Source organism: Musa acuminata, chromosome BXJ3-3 (genome assembly GCF_036884655.1).
Source record: "Musa acuminata AAA Group cultivar baxijiao chromosome BXJ3-3, Cavendish_Baxijiao_AAA, whole genome shotgun sequence".
Taxonomy (NCBI): Eukaryota; Viridiplantae; Streptophyta; class Magnoliopsida; order Zingiberales; family Musaceae; genus Musa; species Musa acuminata.
In genome coordinates, this window is record NC_088351.1 from 4,013,417 (window position 1) to 4,029,885 (window position 16,469).

The 16,469-nt window shown below is 40.1% G+C and overlaps 2 protein-coding genes and 1 long non-coding RNA gene across 4 annotated transcripts; 2 read left to right on the top strand and 1 right to left on the bottom strand.

Annotated features, from left to right (window-relative positions):
- Positions 1-63: 63 nt before the first annotated feature.
- Positions 64-2,483, bottom strand: LOC103977448 (U-box domain-containing protein 38). 2 transcript variants are annotated; one of them, XM_009392959.3, is made up of 2 exons: positions 1,768-2,483; positions 64-1,698 (listed from the first exon to the last, which is right to left on the bottom strand). In XM_009392959.3, the coding sequence occupies exons 1-2, from the start codon at positions 2,384-2,386 to the stop codon at positions 278-280; spliced, it is 2,040 nt and encodes a 679-aa protein (XP_009391234.2). In that variant the 5' UTR covers positions 2,387-2,483; the 3' UTR covers positions 64-277. The 2 variants fall into 2 exon arrangements, with proteins under 2 accessions (XP_009391234.2, XP_009391233.2); XM_009392958.3 differs by having other exon boundaries at positions 64-2,480.
- LOC108952261 (uncharacterized) lies at positions 2,238-7,460 on the top strand. Its single transcript, XR_001976944.2, has 3 exons — positions 2,238-2,377; positions 3,648-3,819; positions 6,876-7,460. It is a non-coding gene; the product is annotated as an uncharacterized LOC108952261 (long non-coding RNA).
- Positions 7,461-8,732: 1,272 nt separating this feature from the next.
- LOC135632251 (chaperone protein dnaJ 16-like) lies at positions 8,733-16,393 on the top strand. Its single transcript, XM_065140665.1, has 12 exons — positions 8,733-9,226; positions 10,851-10,974; positions 11,201-11,283; positions 11,383-11,494; positions 11,576-11,680; positions 14,083-14,133; positions 15,092-15,178; positions 15,286-15,394; positions 15,491-15,639; positions 15,734-15,787; positions 15,877-16,120; positions 16,219-16,393. Exons 1-11 carry the CDS (start codon positions 9,072-9,074, stop codon positions 16,111-16,113), a joined length of 1,266 nt encoding a protein of 421 aa, XP_064996737.1. The 5' UTR covers positions 8,733-9,071; the 3' UTR covers positions 16,114-16,120; positions 16,219-16,393.
- The last annotated feature ends 76 nt before the right edge of the window (positions 16,394-16,469 follow it).

Genomic DNA, 16,469 nt, shown 5'->3' on the forward strand with positions numbered 1-16,469 from the left:
TAAATGTTTGCAATACAAATTGAACTCCATGATAAAGTCATAGAGATAGAAATGTCCACATAATTTGAAACAAGCATCCAATATCCCTTATTTCTACTCTTTATCTTCCAAATTTATTACACATTTATGAATCAAAACTTGACTTTAAAGTTCCCACAAACTCAAATTAATAATAATATATAGAGGACAATGTGATGTGACGCATCCACACTAAAATAAACCAATTAAGGGCTACAAATGAATTAAATATAGATAAGACCGAGTCATCCAGACTCGGTCAGAACTCGGCCGAGTTCATGCGCGGCGGGTTAGCATAGTAATTGGGCCGCCTGCGAATTGACATCATCCCCTCCGAGACGATGCTGCCGTCGTCGTCCGCCGGGAACCCCATCGACAGCGACGGCTCGGCGTCGTCTTCGTCGTCCCCCCTCAGCGCCCTAAGCGTTTTCTTGGCCATCTCCCGCCGCATCTCGCCGCCGCTGACCCAGCCCTCCGCCACCCGCGTCAGCACCGGCTCCGCGCTCACCGACCTTGCCAATCCGCGGAAACGGAGGCTCCCGCGGCTCATCCCGTATAGCGCCGCCACGCAGTATTCCTCCACCGCCGCAGCCACCGGCGACCTCATAAGAGACACCACCGACGCCACTGCCCCGCCATCCATCAGTGCCGCCCGCCCCTCGTTGCAACCGGCGAGGTTGCACACGACCATCATCGCCAGCCTCGCTAATCCCGGCCCTTGCGTCGTCGACGGCGTCCCTCCCGGGGACACCTCCTCCCTCTCCGACGCTACCGAGAGCAGGGCCCGCACCACCCCTGGAGCTCTCGCGATCTTCGAACGGTTGGCGCCGGCGAGGGAGAGGTAGTACAACGCCATCCCGGCGTCGCGACGAGCGCGGAGGCCGTCGGCTGAGGGCACGGAGAAGAGGTCGAGCAGCGGCGGGATGGCACCAAGAACGCCGATCGCCGCTCTGTTTTCGTCAGCGAGGGCCAGACTAAAGAGAGCGCCAGCGGCGTGGTAGCGGGCCTCCGGGTACCCGCCCTCGAGCACTTCCACGAGCGGCGGCACCGCCCCTGACCTCACAATGCGGACCCGGTTCTCAGGCTCCAAAGAAAGGTTCACCAATGAGGCGGTCGCGCTGATCTGGACGGCGGCGCTGCTTGAGAGGAGCATAGAGCGGAGCGCGGCGAGGAGGCGAGGCGTGCAGAGGTCGATCCGGCGCTTGCGGTTCTCCTTGGTAGCTTGCCGGAGCAACACCACAGCGGATTCCTGTTCGGAGAGCTCCGTATCCATCAATTTAATCAGAACCTCCTCTTCCGACACACCGACGTCGGCAGTCTGGGACGTGGGGGGACTGGTAGCGGTCCGATTGTGGACTTCGGGTGGCGGCGGCTCTTTGGGCGCTTCCTCGACGAAGGCCTCGGTGATGGAGGAATTGGAGGAAGACGACTGGTACGAGGACGCCGACGAGGTTAAGTGCTGCGAAAAGGAGGGAGCTTGATTCTTGGTGCGAACGGAGAAAGCGGAAGGGGCGTTGGGATTCATCGCCCCCCTCAAACTCTGGGCCGGTCTCGTCGATCTGCTGCCAAAAATCTCACCCTCCCCATCCGAGGACGCCGAAGAAGCTCGCACCGCCTCACCTTTCTCGTCGTATCGGCTGCCGTAAGAATCCGCGGCAGCTGCTGCTCTGGAGAGCTCACCTCTTTTCTCTCTTCCTCTTTCAGTTCCACCGTAAGAATCCGCGGCAGCTGCTGCTCTGGAGAGCTCACCTCGTTTCTCTTTTCCTCTTTCAGTTCCACCGTACCCGTGTGGCGATCGAGAGGCCTCACCTTTTTCCGCCTCCTCTGCTTCGTCGAAAGAGAACGCCGCGAATCTCCGCATGAATTCACCCCTTCGATCTCTTCTCCCATGACCACCACCACCACTACCATCACCACCGGCAGCATGAGGAGGGGAGGGACGTGGATTACTGGAGGGGGGCATGAGGCTACGGACGAGGGCGCGGGCGGCGTCGGGGGGCATGGGCTGGGGGGGCGGTACGCCAATGCTCTGGCACCAGCTGAGGATGGCGGACTTGAGGGCGACGTTGGGGATGAGAACGAGAGGGGAAGGGCTGAGTTCGAGGGAGAGGCCGGGCGGGGAGAAGGCGAGGTCGGCGCAGGCCTGGACGCAGCTGCGCTCGAAGGTGTGGCCGGAGGGAGGGACGATGACGGGGTCGGCCATGAGGGAGCGGGAGATGGGGCAGAGGAACTCCACGGGCATCTCCGCCGCCGTTATGGAGGACACAGGCGAGGTGCTCGAGGCGGAGGTAGACGAGCGGTGGTCGTTGGAGAACCTCCAAAAGGGCTTGCGGCTTCCCATCCAATCCCTTTTCCCAAGGTTGACCATATAATCTCTCTTCCCCTTCCTTCCTTTCCTCCATTTTCTATTGTGTTTGCTTGGTGATTTGGAAGAGGGAAGACTTGGAGATAGAGAAGACCAAAGGAAGGGAGAGAGTAGTAGTGAAGAAAAAACAATATTAGCAATAAAAGTAATAACAAAACAAAGAAAACTAGGAACAAAAAAGCAATTCAAGGAAAATAAAAAGAAAATAATAATAAAAACACCAAGTTGACTTTGGCCTTCAGAGAAGAATAAATCAAATGCTTCCTTCATTTCCTGAATATAGAGTTCTTAGTTCTGTATGTGGATAAGCCAATCAATTGCCAATGACTAATCAGTTTTGTAGCAAAACGTTTCTTTAAATTGGTTCTTTGACTTTGATCAAGGTAAATATAATGTGTAAGATTCCTCATTAGCCATGAATAATTACAATACTATTTGATGATAAGGTGGGATTTGTAGAAATCAGACTTTGACTCTTCAAAAGATCCACTGGCTTTAAAAGAACCCAAGTTTGCTGGTTTCCCCTCTACTGCACAACTCAGCTTCTATATTTTAATCAGTGTTGTGGGCTTAGAAAATGAACCTGTCCTTGTATGACCTCATAAAAAAGAATTATTCAGAGTGAGTGGATGGTGTTAAATATTGGATGGCTTCAACACATGATACAGAGATGGCATGCACATAAAGTTAGATAATGGTTGCCAAGATTACATGAAGCATCGACTTTCCAGCAAAATCTTGTACATGAGCACTGAGCTTGTTGAATCATTTGATTGTCATTTGCAATGCCAACCATCTATAACATGTAGTTTGAGTTTCTAGCTTCAGTTTCTTTCTCTTATGAATGCTTCACCAAAGTATCCATGATAGTTAGCAACTATGCTCCCTCTTTGAAGTAGATATTGGAAACAAAACTTGTTATTGGTACTTTTCAAGCCACTGCTTGTACCTCCTAGTGTTAGATCTTACTAAGTCAATTAACTAGACTCAACAATATATCAATATCTCTTTCATCAAGACAGCTGTTTAGTTCTTTTGTAGAGAAAATTTGGTTTATTAGTAAGAGTTGTTGAGCATAAGCTCTACCAGACCCCATTATATGCTAAAGCTGTAAAAGTTGTTGGATTCTCCCAGACATGCCAGAGTTTAACTTTTTACAGCAGCAGACTTGCTTGCTTCATAGGTTCTCAATGTCATACTTTAATCAGCTTTGTTTTAAGTGGTTGACTGTTAATTTGTTGCTAATTTACAGTGCATATTGCAGTGTCCTGGTCCCATTTGACTTGTGAGTAGTCATCAAGTTCAGCACCCAGCCAGCAGGAAGAAAATTGCGTTTGCAGATTTATTTGACTTTTATACCACTTGGAAGTTGGATGGATGGCTGAAGTTTTATGCTTGGCCATTTATTTTCCCACCACAGATTCGAGCTCCCGAAGGTCAATTCTCTATTTGCTTATGATTTTTCAGTTATATTCTTTAATGAATCAAAGTTTTTATTTTCAAAAGTTATGGCGATCTAGCATAGCAAATCAACTGATAAAATAATATGTTTAGGAAATACTACTTCAAGCAACCACATAAACTACAGAAATCTAGCAGTCATGACAATGAAAACACTGAATTTGAAGCTTGTGGCAGCAACAATGTATTAATCCATTGGCAATTGTCAAATGTCAAAATACATTAGCTTGGTGAAAAATCTTTCACTATATATTATTTCATCTTACATTTGGAAGACATATTATTCAGGTCCTGCCTTGTATTTCTTGAAGCAAAATTGCAGTTAGCTGATGGTGCTTTAAGACCTAATATTTTTCTTTTATGCTTGCAGTTTAATCTTCTTTAGATGTTTGTTTCATTGTAATCAAGGCTTGATCAAACTCCGAAGCATTGCTTTCTTGTGTTACATGCTTCTTCCTCTATCATCTTCGTTGTGGTTGATAGAAAAAAAGTGTTAGAGGTCCTTGAAGTGCCAACCATTGATTGTTTCCTCATTTAGATCAGGAAAGGCTTCCAGTTGACAAAAGAGGACATCAAGGACATTCCATTCTTCCTCTTTCCTTCCCCACTCAATTGCCCAACCCAATCAAAGAAGAGATTCTTTCCATAGCTTACATATAAATTTTGGACTCAGTCTCTTGAGTGTGATTTAGAGAGATCTGTTGATGCTACGTGGTATATGAGCTGGTTGCAAGAAACATTACAGCCGTGCATAGCATGGATATGATATCACGTGCCCATATGATATGGTGTGAATTGTTTTCAGGCCCAATATACTACAGTATGCTGTTAGATGTACCAGACCAATAAAACAATTAGTCCATCTAAGACATGCTGCAGAAGTAGATTGCCAACTCTGTCCTTCGTAGATTGCTGATGGTATCATTGAGATGTGTTTCTGATAAGTGTGTGAATCATGAAAAACTGCCTGCTGAAAAGCATTTAGTGAAGATATTCTTTAGATTTTGTAGAATACTTAAAAATTAGGAAGCAACATAATCGCCAAATGGCAACTCTGAATTGTAGGTGAGAAAAGGATCATATAAAGCACTTATAGAATGCCTTTAGATAGGTATGTCAGAGTGATGATTTTGCCCAGAGAAGCTAAAACATTCATGACAGGAGAATGTCGGCTAATTCTATTTCATGGGAGAAAAAAATCTGAAGTGCTTTAACTGATTGATGGGGATGGCTATGATAACCATTTTGATTAGTTAACTATCTGTGGGACTTTGAAACCTGTGGCAAACAAAAAGTTGCTAAAAGGATAGCTTTACAGATGACTGTCCTGACAGCTTCACTGCTTCTGTTCAAGATCAAGCTTTATTAGTCACCACCAACTTAAAAAGAACCTTGCGATGATCCTTCACTGCAATCCAGCCTTCTTTAATAGTTTTCTAGTTTCATGACTTAGCCTTGGCTTTGGTTGTCACTCTTCAATTATGATAAAGTTTAAAGAGAAGGGAGAATTGCTGTGACGGAACTTCTCAGAAGGAAAAGGTCTTGTTGAGCTGTGTGAAAGCTTGAAGTGGATCCCATAGAAGGTGAGGAAGCTATCCAGGAATATAAAGAAAACCATGGTTGTGGGAGAGTCCTGTCACAATCACTGTTGTTTTGTTTATGACTAAGGGACAATGGCTCTCTCACTTTAGTTTTAGCCCTGGGCTTTCTGATGTTAACTTTCAATTACAAGCCTTTGGTTTCTATTATTTTATACTGTCGTAGTTGTCAATAAAGCATTAAAGAGCAAAGCTCAATCATATTAGAGTTACAAAGAAAGTAGGCAAATGTGAGATGTGTACTACCTGTGATTGAAATATGACAGTGCAAATGAAGAGCTGATTGTCTTCATTAGGAAAGATTAAAAGCCTGATCTTAATCCCATGAATCTTACATCCTCAGTAGATGGCACCATTGTGCTGATTAAAGTAGTTTTTGCATTGTTCTCTTGTGGGTGCCTAAAGCACTGCTCTCTTTATCTTTTGGGCATTTAAAAACATGAAGTGATTCTACTGTACAAGGCAAGGTGTTCCACCCTTGTACATTACAAAAGGTGTTCTATTTTAAATCTTCCAATCACTCATCACTAATTCTTGTAGTCATTTTTTCTCAATAGCTAGAAATTCCTTTTAGTAACAAGCAAGCTGTGTAAAATCAACAGAAATTAGTGAGAAGTTTTGTTCTATTATCACTCTTTTTCTATACAATAATTCCTGTTCATATATTAAGTTTAATACCATCATTAGATATTTGATCATGAGACCGTGGTAGTTAAATTTCTAGTAGTTCATTTATTTATTATTTTTTGAAAAAAAGAAACTATATTATTGCTTCAAATTTCTAATAAAAATATATGTGAAGATCATTATGTAATAATAGAGATAAATATGAGGGATGAGAAGCCACCCATATCAAAGAAGAGTGTTTCATTTTAGTCTGACTAGCAGTCTAATTTATTGCTTGGTTATATTCCGTATAATAGCGTAACAAATGATAATAAATTAATCATCATAGAATCTTCTTGATGTGTATGATGGTGAATCGGAGACGCCAAGGAGGTTCAACGTCCTTGATGAATATATCGTCGTTGATGCTTTTGTCAAAGACATATATTTGTTCGGCTCCTAAAAACTCCCAAATGGTCCCCCAACACAAATCTGAATCCTCCAGACAGCATATAAGAGGAGCTATTAGATTATTTATTATTTATAATAGCTGAAACCCAAAAAAATAAGTATGGTTTTAGCCTAGTAAAATAGGTGAATAACTTCTGTTGTTTATATTATGGAACATCACATTCTCTTCTCCTTGTTATTAGACATCTACCTGAGATTCTAAGATCATAAAATTGTATCTTTCTGTTGCTAATTATAATCTTGTAATGCAAAAAAGGTTGGTTGAAAACAGTGGTTAGCCATTAATCATTTTATTATTATGAGTGCACTCTCACCTGATCTACATCATGGAATTAAGTTGGAACTTTCTGGTGCAGTCTGTTCTGGTGCAGCCTGTTAGAATGTGGGAGGAGATGGAAGTGTTTAACTGATGACAGCCCATGCAAGTAGATTACTTACAAAGTCAACATCTTTAAGTACCTTGGATGATAAAACTAAATAATTCGACTCTCTAAATATTAGAGGATGAATGATTTATGAATCATTCACAGTGATCAAGTATATGGGCAATGCATTGAAGCAACTGCAACACTGCTGACTTCATCCCACTAGATTCTGCATCACAACTCCACATTATCAAGCAAGTAGCAGACTAAATACACTAATTATGACCATCCAAACTTTGTTTTTGGATGTCAAGAGTTTCCTGAAGCCACATTTGAACTTGGCAGGTGAGCAACTGAGATGGAGAGAGAGGCACCAGTATTTGCTAAAAGGAATTGAAGATGTTTTCTCTACCTTCCTCAATTATTTGACTCAACAAAAGGAGTGTCTCCCATCATCATCAACAAAAGAGAGAATCAATGTAAAGTTTTGCTTGCTGTTGTCCTTGAAGGATACAATTAATCTATGTGCACAATTGTGTTTGAGATTTGCATCAAGACAAAAAAGCATCATTAATCTAAGAGGTATAGAAGAATGTTGGTAGTATGATTCCCTCTCTTGTGTTTTGATGCAAGTTTTTATTTTTGGTGACAGAAATGATGATGTTGTCATTTGAACTAAAGTATGGTTTTGTCATTTACATGCTTAATTTTAAAAATTATCCAAAATATCTCTAAAAAGTTTCTTATCAATTTTTTTTATTTTAAATTTTAATAATATTTATATTCGAATCATAATATAATATATCAAATGATTTAATATATTTATAATATTTTTAAAATAAATTCTATAATGTTTTTGTTGTTGTGATAAAAACACTATAGTAGATTAAAATTTTTTGAGAAATAATTTAAATTAAGGATATCGTTTTAAAAAATGAAATAAAAGATAAAGATTAATATATTTTTAGGAAAATCAGAGAAATCATAAATCATTCCAAAAGAAGAGTTCTCATTGTTTTTAGGATAAGACAAAAGACGAATCGCAAGGAAAATAAAAAGGTATAAATCGGAAAAGAGAAAAGAAAAGAACAAACCGATGGCGGAACGCTTCATGCCAAATGGGACAGTTCGCGAGGACAACACATCCATCATAATTTGTCTCGTCCATACCACGTCGCCATCCTACCCACATCGGATTGCATGGATCATATGATTTATCTATCATAAATAATAATTATTTCCTCTTTACCCCCCAATAAAGCAGAGGCCACCAACACAAATTAATCCCAATAAGCAACCCACCACAGCCTGTTTGAGCTTTCAATGCAGCGGCGATCAATAAAAAGACAAGATTTCGAATCTTGGGCCCCACCCTCGCTTGGGTTGAGCTGTCGGGCCTCACCGACACCCCTTAAATCTCCCCACTCCTCCGTGGCCCCACACCGACTCCATTCGTAAACAGGTGTTTTCCTGGGTACCCGTGATTTGGGTCGGTGTACAACCGCTGCAATGGCTCCACGCCGCTGCCACGGACACCAATGGCTCCACTCCCCCTCTTAGTCGCCCTCACAAACCCGTTCCTTACCATTTCGAGGTACCTCATCGGTCTCGGGGCCCGATCTCTACCGCCATTTGCAAATGGGTGTTGTCTTGGGTAAGTGTATACTGAGTCGAAGAAGAAAGGCTCTGATGGCTCCCCACGTCCATTTAATAGCACCCGCGTAAGATTGTCCGCCGGATGACATTGACGAAACAATGGACGGTGGATGTCTTCCCGCAGAACAAGGTTTATGCGGCATCAGCGGTTGATGTGGGGGAGCAGTTGCCTCGGCTGCCGTGAGCATAGAGGGACAAGGTAACAGCTGCACTGTTCATGGGGAGCAGTGGAAACCCCACCCTCTCCTTCCCCTCTCCCCGCTCTCCAAATCCTCTCGCCCTCTTCGCCTCCTCTTCTTCTTCGGCTCTCTCTTCTTCTTCTTCGTATTCTCCGATCGCAGAGCTCGGTGGGGCACGGGGCGACGGATCTCGTTCGCCTCCGTGACGGGATTCGAGATGGGAGCGAGAGGGTGTTAGGCTGGTAGATCTGTGTTCTTCTCTGCGTGGTTCGGATCGCGGTGAGGTGTTTGATTCCTTGGCACCGAGAGCGATTAGGGTTAGAGCCTGCAGGTTGGCTTTGGGTGGAGAGATATGCCGGCTCCGGGTTTCTCTTCCTCCAAGTCGGAGAGGAAAGGGGATACCAATAAACAGCAGCAGCAGAGAAGGGATCCGTATGAAGTTCTTGGTGTCCCTCGCAATGCCACGGAGCAGGAAATCAAGAGTGCGTACAGGAGAATGGCTCTCAAGTAAGAACCCTGAATTCAATCTGGGGGATTTTAAGGATGCTGTTTCTGCGTTCCTGTTGCCTCTACATCGCTGCGACGAATAATGAGTGTCTATTTCTTGTTGGGATCTTGCAGTATTATCTTGAAATGGCCCATTCTAGCTTGCAGAATGGAGTTGATATCTTGTTCTAACTAGGGCAAACAATTGGTACAAGTATCAACAAAATTTAACGTTCCTATCATACATAAATGTCCAGGATTTTTTATTATTCATGTTATCGTGGAGAAATGATAACTTGTAATTTGATATTGCATACCATTTGACGGAAAAAAGACATTTTTCAGATACATAGTACATTATAAATAAATTTTTATATATGCTTATTGGATTTGCAACTGGTTTTACAACTGTCATATCCACCTTTTGTAGGAAAACCTATAGCAATGGTTCCAAGTGATGGTGAATAACACTAAAAGAAATCAGTCTAAATTTCAGTGATGAATTGAACTTAAAACGTTTGGTACAAGATTCTTCAGTGACACTAATAGTATGCCAAGTCTGCCTAAGCTTCTTAAAACTTTGAGCTATTATCTTTTACATATCTGATAATTGTAGCTCCTTTGAGTCTGCAAATATCTGGAAGTCAACAGATGGATGGGGATCGATAAAACTCATAGCTGATTATGACATCAGTGATACTAGCTACAATGAGTTGGGACTATCTACAAGTCATCTAAATCATTTAGCCCTCTACCAAATCTCAGTTTGTTAATTCTTAACATATACTACAGCTCTCTACCAAATTCCAGTTTGTTAATTCTTAACCTATATTACATTATAAGGCCAGCCTGTCATAGTGTCATGGCCATACACATAAAAAATCCAACTCAGTGAGGCTGGCTGGTGCTGATCAGGAATAGATGGCTCCAAATAGAGGTGGATATGTTGGTGAAGAAGAAAATTTTCTGGTGCTAAAGTTTCATTAAGTGACGACTCCAATCTCTTAGATGGTTTAATTTCACCATTATAAAATATTTCCATAGGCTGAGAGATTGTCTTTCATCTAGTTAATTCAAGTATCTTCTTTCTTCCATGAGAATTCAAGTAGGATATGTACTTTGAGTTTTAAGTAAATGAACATATTTCTCTGTGATTTAAGTTTCAATAATAAATCTCTATCTCGCTTGGCAATTTTCTTTAAATTTAATTTTGCTAGGAGAAAATTTCCAATTTGTTCTTTAATGCCTCCTTATACTGATCCAGTTGTAAGCTTGGCTATGATACCCAGGATCCAAGTTAGCTGGTATACAACTAAATGCTTGAAGCTGAATCAAGGTAGAAGAAAATTATATGCACAACAAAACGTAACAATTTGGAATATATCATGATCATTACAACTGAGGCACTGAAACTTGTTGTTTCACTTGAAGTGGTGGAAACATTCAAATTTGTAAAAGTTGTATGTAATTTATGATATGGTTTAATTTGTATGTCACTAGAGAACATTAGTTGCGTCTCTGATGCTCATCCTATCAGTCCTCTGGTGGCCACATAATTTTCTTTGCATACTCAGAAATTGAAATATTTTTGGTGAGAGATGATACAAAGGACCGTCATAGTATTTGTATTCTGTTCATTTTGCAGGTATCATCCTGACAAAAATGCAAATGATCCTATAGCAGCTGATGTTTTTAAGGAGGTCACCTTCTCATACAATATCTTGTCTGATCCAGATAAACGGCGCCAATATGATACATCAGGTTTTGAGGTTAGTGATACAAGTTACACAGCTGCTGTTGGATTTAGTTCTATTAGATGATAATTCAGATCTGTCTCTGTCTATCACTAAAACTATTTTTTAATATGGGATTTCTCCATCTACTATGTTGTCATATATTTTATGTAAAAGTTTGTGTTCTGTACCCTTATCATTTATTTCTTGCTTTCATTTAAGCCACCAGACAGATTCATGAAGTTGACATTTCTTTGTTCAGGCTATTGAATCAGATAGCCAAGAATTGGAGCTTGATCTTTCAAGTCTTGGTACTGTAAATACAATGTTTGCTGCACTTTTTAGGTAAAACCAGTCAGTGGAACTTGCTATTATCTTTGTACTTTTTGGTAGCTCTTTTTGCACCAATTATCAAAAGACCTCTGACTATATACTGCATGTTAGTAAACTTGGAGTCCCGATTAAGACAACTGTATCTGCAACTGTTTTGGAGGAGGCGCTTAATGGCTCAGTAATCATTCGTTCACTTCCTTTGGGTCAGTCGATTGCTAGAAAGGTTATCATCACATTTCCACTTGTTGCTTTTAGAACTGTTGCATTCAAAATTTTGAATATTTACTTTTCCAATACTGGACAGGTAGAAAAGCAGTCTGCTCACTTTTACACAGTAGAAATAACAGAGAGGGAAGCCCAGATGGGAGTGGTTTGTCGTGTTTATTCAGCTGAAAAAAGCAAATTCAAGGTTATGTCAAAATTTTGAATATTTACATTATGTATGCATATATACATACTGTATGTATATATTTAATATATAACAATATTCAGGGCAATGAATGCTGTTAAAATTTTTGAAGTATAAAAATTATATTATCAGAAGAGGTTCCCATGAAGAATCTCTTCGAGACATGTTTGCAGCTTCGAACATTACCTGAAAAGGAATCTTTAATAATTGATTTTTAGTTCACTCTAATGTTATGGAGTGTCAAGAAGTTCATTTTCTTAACACTCTGGATTTATCACCTTATACCTGTAAACATTTGCACTTCAAAATGATTGTTATATGGATGATGTCCCCTTGTTGTACATGTAGTGATGGCAATGGGTCACTTGAATCCAATCCCCAACCTGACATAATTACCTTTCTAACCGAATTTGTCCTGAACTTAATTAAAGTGTATCTGAATCTGATTCAAGTGAGTTGGATATACCTGGATATGAAAAACCTGATGTGCTGTCATCTCTACTCTCTTTAGGAATGACAATGGGTAGGTATCCTTACTGAAATCTTACTCCAACTTATGTACCTACTTCCATTCCCAACGTGTCCCAAACCTTGTTAAAACCAACCTGGATTTAGTGGGTCAGTAGACCGACGTAACCAAATAATATTACCCTCTGTCATCCCTGTGAGCATGGATACTTGTTTAATCTCAACACATGATACTTGGAAACATATTGAGACATTTGTACCATCCACACCAAAAATTGTTAATATGTAGTATGGTATAATGTATGTCATCTGTATGTAGAAGGTTCCAAAAGATGTAAAATATTGTCAACATATAATTGACACTTTTTATTCTTAGTGATTTGTGTTTGAAGTATTCTTGTTTAGATTTTTTGCAATCTATATGAATGGTTGTTGCCCTTCATATGAATTGGATTTTTCATAGATTGCCTACATTATACAAGCTATGAAATTGGACAATATATAAAAAACACATGTCACAAATGTTGTGCCTGGGCTGTATCATGTCCTATAAGACTGTTCAGTAATGTCCTTGGCCATGTTTCATGGTCCAGTACATGCTGGTCCACTTCCAATAGGGTTGTAGACTGGAGTATGTGTCAGTCCTCCTCAAGCATCAATCTTACTTATTAATTTTCGTTGAGTAGACTGGTTTGGTTGTTACAACAGGTGTACCATTAGTTCCATAATGGGTTCTGGTTTAGGCTTTAAATTGCTACCGTTCTAGGAAGAGAAATTTCATTCCATTGCTTGGTACATTCTTTCATCTTGACATGATCAAATGGGAAATAGTTGCAGTGCCAAGATCTAACAAAGTAACAATGTTTGTTGTGGATCTCCAATGATGATTAGGACCACTGTTGGTAGCTTAAGCAAAATGGTGCATACACTATCTGTTTCCTTTTCAATCATTCCTTCCTTTTTATCCTTTTCTCTCTCCTGCCAGCACACTCGTGTTAGCATAATGATGAACTATATTATAGAAGTCTTTGTTAGCTTGCATGGCGTTTTCACCTTGCATACATCATGTACTTTTGCCACTGCAAGAAGCAAATTTTTTTGACATATTGTGCGGTTGATCAGGCGCTCAACCTATATAAATGGAACTTTTTAAGAGTCTTACATGGATCGGAGTCATCATAGTGGCCTATGACTAGCAAATAAAACATAAGTTAGAACTTGCAAGGCAGTGCTGCCAAAACCTAAGGTTATAAAAAATTTAACTGGTTGTCAAGCTCATGCAGTGCAGTATTCCATGAGAGTAAATTGCGTTTGAGTTCATTGTCATTAATCTATGGAAAGGCCCAACCAGGACTATAAGATCTCTGTTTCTTTGTTGATCTTAACTTCCAAAAGTCATCGACCTTTGAGAACTTCACGGTCTATGGTTCATGATATTGATCTTTAAGTTTAGTTCATACTCTTTGCAGGATTTATGAGTTGTTATTGGATAATTTAATAGCTTTTCATGCTTCTACAACTTGACACAAGAATGATTTTGTTTTTTATGAACCAAACCTTGAAATTTGTAGCAGGATAGATCATATTTTTGCTGGTAGTGCAACCTGATTCAGATCAGGTGGTGCATATCTAAATCAGAAGATCTTGACTTGTCATTACCTTAGGGATCCAATTATAAGTCTAGCATCTAAGATGCATAACAGAACAGAGGTTAAAACAAATCCATGCATCTTCACTTAAGTTCCAGGTTAATTTACCTCTAACTATGTATATGCATTGGTAGCCAGTTGTCTCTTCATGGATTATTTGCTTGCGCTATGCGGGTTGAACTATTTTTTAGGAATTTATTGATGATGGTTACTTCTACTATTTTATTGCATCTTTTTAGGAATTGAAATTTTATTCTTACTATATTTTTTGTAATGTATTTGCAGCTATTGTACTTTGAGCAGGAAGAAAATGGTGGACTCAGTCTTGCATTACAAGTAAGCATATCATGTTGGTGAATTTATTAACAATAGTATATTGCCTCTTGTTAATTTTCTTTTGTTGTCTCGACTGTTTGATTAGTTCTAAAAGAGATCATATGCAACCATGTGGAGAGTTCAACATAGCATTCTTTTCTTTTACTTTATCATCTCTGTTATTTGTGTCCTTTAGCTTTGTCTGGCATCCAATATGTTTCAGTTGTGTCTCCTCCAATCACCGGTACATATTTTTTAGCTCAAACTTTTGTTGTTTATGCTTTTTATTATCAAAATCTGTTGCTTTAACAGAGAAAGCAGATGCCCTTGTGTGATATCTGGTGTACGAAAGAACAATATCTTACTTCCTACTTGTTTATGTGTAGCTCCATGATTTACAAAGGACAGCATGTTGCATGAGGTTCCTACCTATGCGGGCTTGGGGAGAGTCATGTATTTAACTTGACCTTAGCAAGTGATAGTTACCAATTATTATGTTGGATGCAGCCAGGATGAGAGAAATAAATCCTAATATGGATCAGTGTCCATCAGCTTAAATTAACAATATTTGCTTGTACTGAAATCAACTGCTGCATTATCTCTAATATGGCGTTTCAGAGTTTTGATTAATGTAACCGATATGAAAACTATATTAATCTTTTGACTATTGGTTTGATTTTAAACCAATCCCAAATACCTAATCTGTATTGGTTGATCCTGATCTCAATATTTTAGAGCTTGAGGTATGCAAATTGTGAGGTTCTCAGAAGTTCCAACATTTCCTCTTGCAGATAGTATATATTGTGGATCAGCTAATAATTGTTTAAAATTGAAAAAACTGTGTTGCAACTATTTCCTCCCTCTGTAATTCTCCTCGTATTCTTGCCATCTTGTTATCGTTTCCTTAATTGTGTGGTTTATATTTTAGGTGATCACATTTAGCTTGTGATATATTCATCTGACAACCAGACTGGTGCAGGAAGACAGCACTAAAACCGGAAGGGTTACTTCTGCTGGAATGTTCTTTCTTTGCTTTCCTGTGTATCGGTTTGATCAAAGCCATTCGGTGAGGTTAACTGGTTTAAATTCTGTGCAAGTGACTCTGTAACCAAACAAGGTGATTGTTACTGAATGATGCACTTTTATTTGGTTACCTATGTTTCTTACCTCCAGATAGCGATTGCTAAAGATCCTGATGCTAAATTCTTCAAGAAATTGGATGGGTTTCAAGCATGTGAAGTAAATGAACTGAAAGCAGGCACCCATGTATTTGCTGTCTACGGTAAGTTGTATATTTACACAATATATTTGACTGACTTCTTAACATAGAGCTTTGCAGCTTATATCTTACATATTCTTGTTGAATAAAATTTTGAAGGTGACAACTTCTTCAAAAGTGTAAACTACACAATAGAAGTTATGTGTGCCGAACAGTTTTCAGCGGAAAAGGAGAAACTGCGTGATGTGGAGGCAAAGATATTAACCAAAAGGGCTGAGTTGTCTAAGTTTGAGACAGAATATAGAGAGGTTTGTATGCATTTCCTGGATGGTGCTACTACAGTGATTTACTTTTGGTGACATTTGCTCATCCGAGTCTGCTTCTCTATGCTGAGATTGACAGGTGTTGGCCCGATTCACAGAGATGACCAACAAGTATGCACAGGAAATGCAAGCAGTGAGTTCACCATTTGACACTGCTGAGCAAAGCCCCATTTCTTAACTGCTTATATTGTGATCTAAATATGTTATTATTTTCTGCTACAGATCGATGAGCTGCTCAAGGAAAGGAACACTATTCATGCCTCCTACACCACCATTTCACCTTTAAAAAGAAACTCAAGTAGCAGCAAGATCAGCAGTCCCTTCAATGGGTCCAAAAGTGACGAAGAGTGCCCAACGATAGAAAAGAAGCCAAAGGATGAAAAGAAGTCTAGGGACCGGATAAGGCGGAAGAAATGGTTTAAGATTCACTTGAAGGTGGACAAAAGGAAGGCGTGTTGATTACATGGTGAGCAACTGTTTTAAGTTATGTCAATGTACATTGTCTCACTTGGATTCCATGCCTTTGTGCTTAGTTTTCCTTATCCTTTTCTCGGTGTTGCGTAGGTTTTATCCTTCAGAGTATCCCAAACATTCTCGAGGATCCGTACCAGAAGCCTCCCAAAAACATATTTTGTTCTAATCTTATTTCTCTTTTGCTCTCTCATCATTTGTTTGCCCACAGATTATCAATGTTCAAACAGCCAAGTATCCAAGCAATCTAGATTAATGTTCATGATTAGTCTTCTGGGCTCTCTTGCAGCTTTAGAATGGAGCAGTAGTGCCTTTATGTACATAAGGGACTTCGTTTATTTTGT

Excerpts from the sequence above, each read along its gene's own strand:
- LOC135632251 (XM_065140665.1), top strand. The coding sequence starts at position 9,072 with ATGCCGGCTCCGGGTTTCTCTTCCTCCAAGTCGGAGAGGAAAGGGGAT. Across the intron at positions 10,975-11,200 it reads ATGATACATCAGGTTTTGAG|GCTATTGAATCAGATAGCCA; the intron begins GTTAGTGATACA and ends TTCTTTGTTCAG. Across the intron at positions 15,640-15,733 it reads TTGAGACAGAATATAGAGAG|GTGTTGGCCCGATTCACAGA; the intron begins GTTTGTATGCAT and ends TGAGATTGACAG.
- LOC103977448 (XM_009392958.3), bottom strand. The coding sequence starts at position 2,386 with ATGGTCAACCTTGGGAAAAGGGATTGGATGGGAAGCCGCAAGCCCTTT.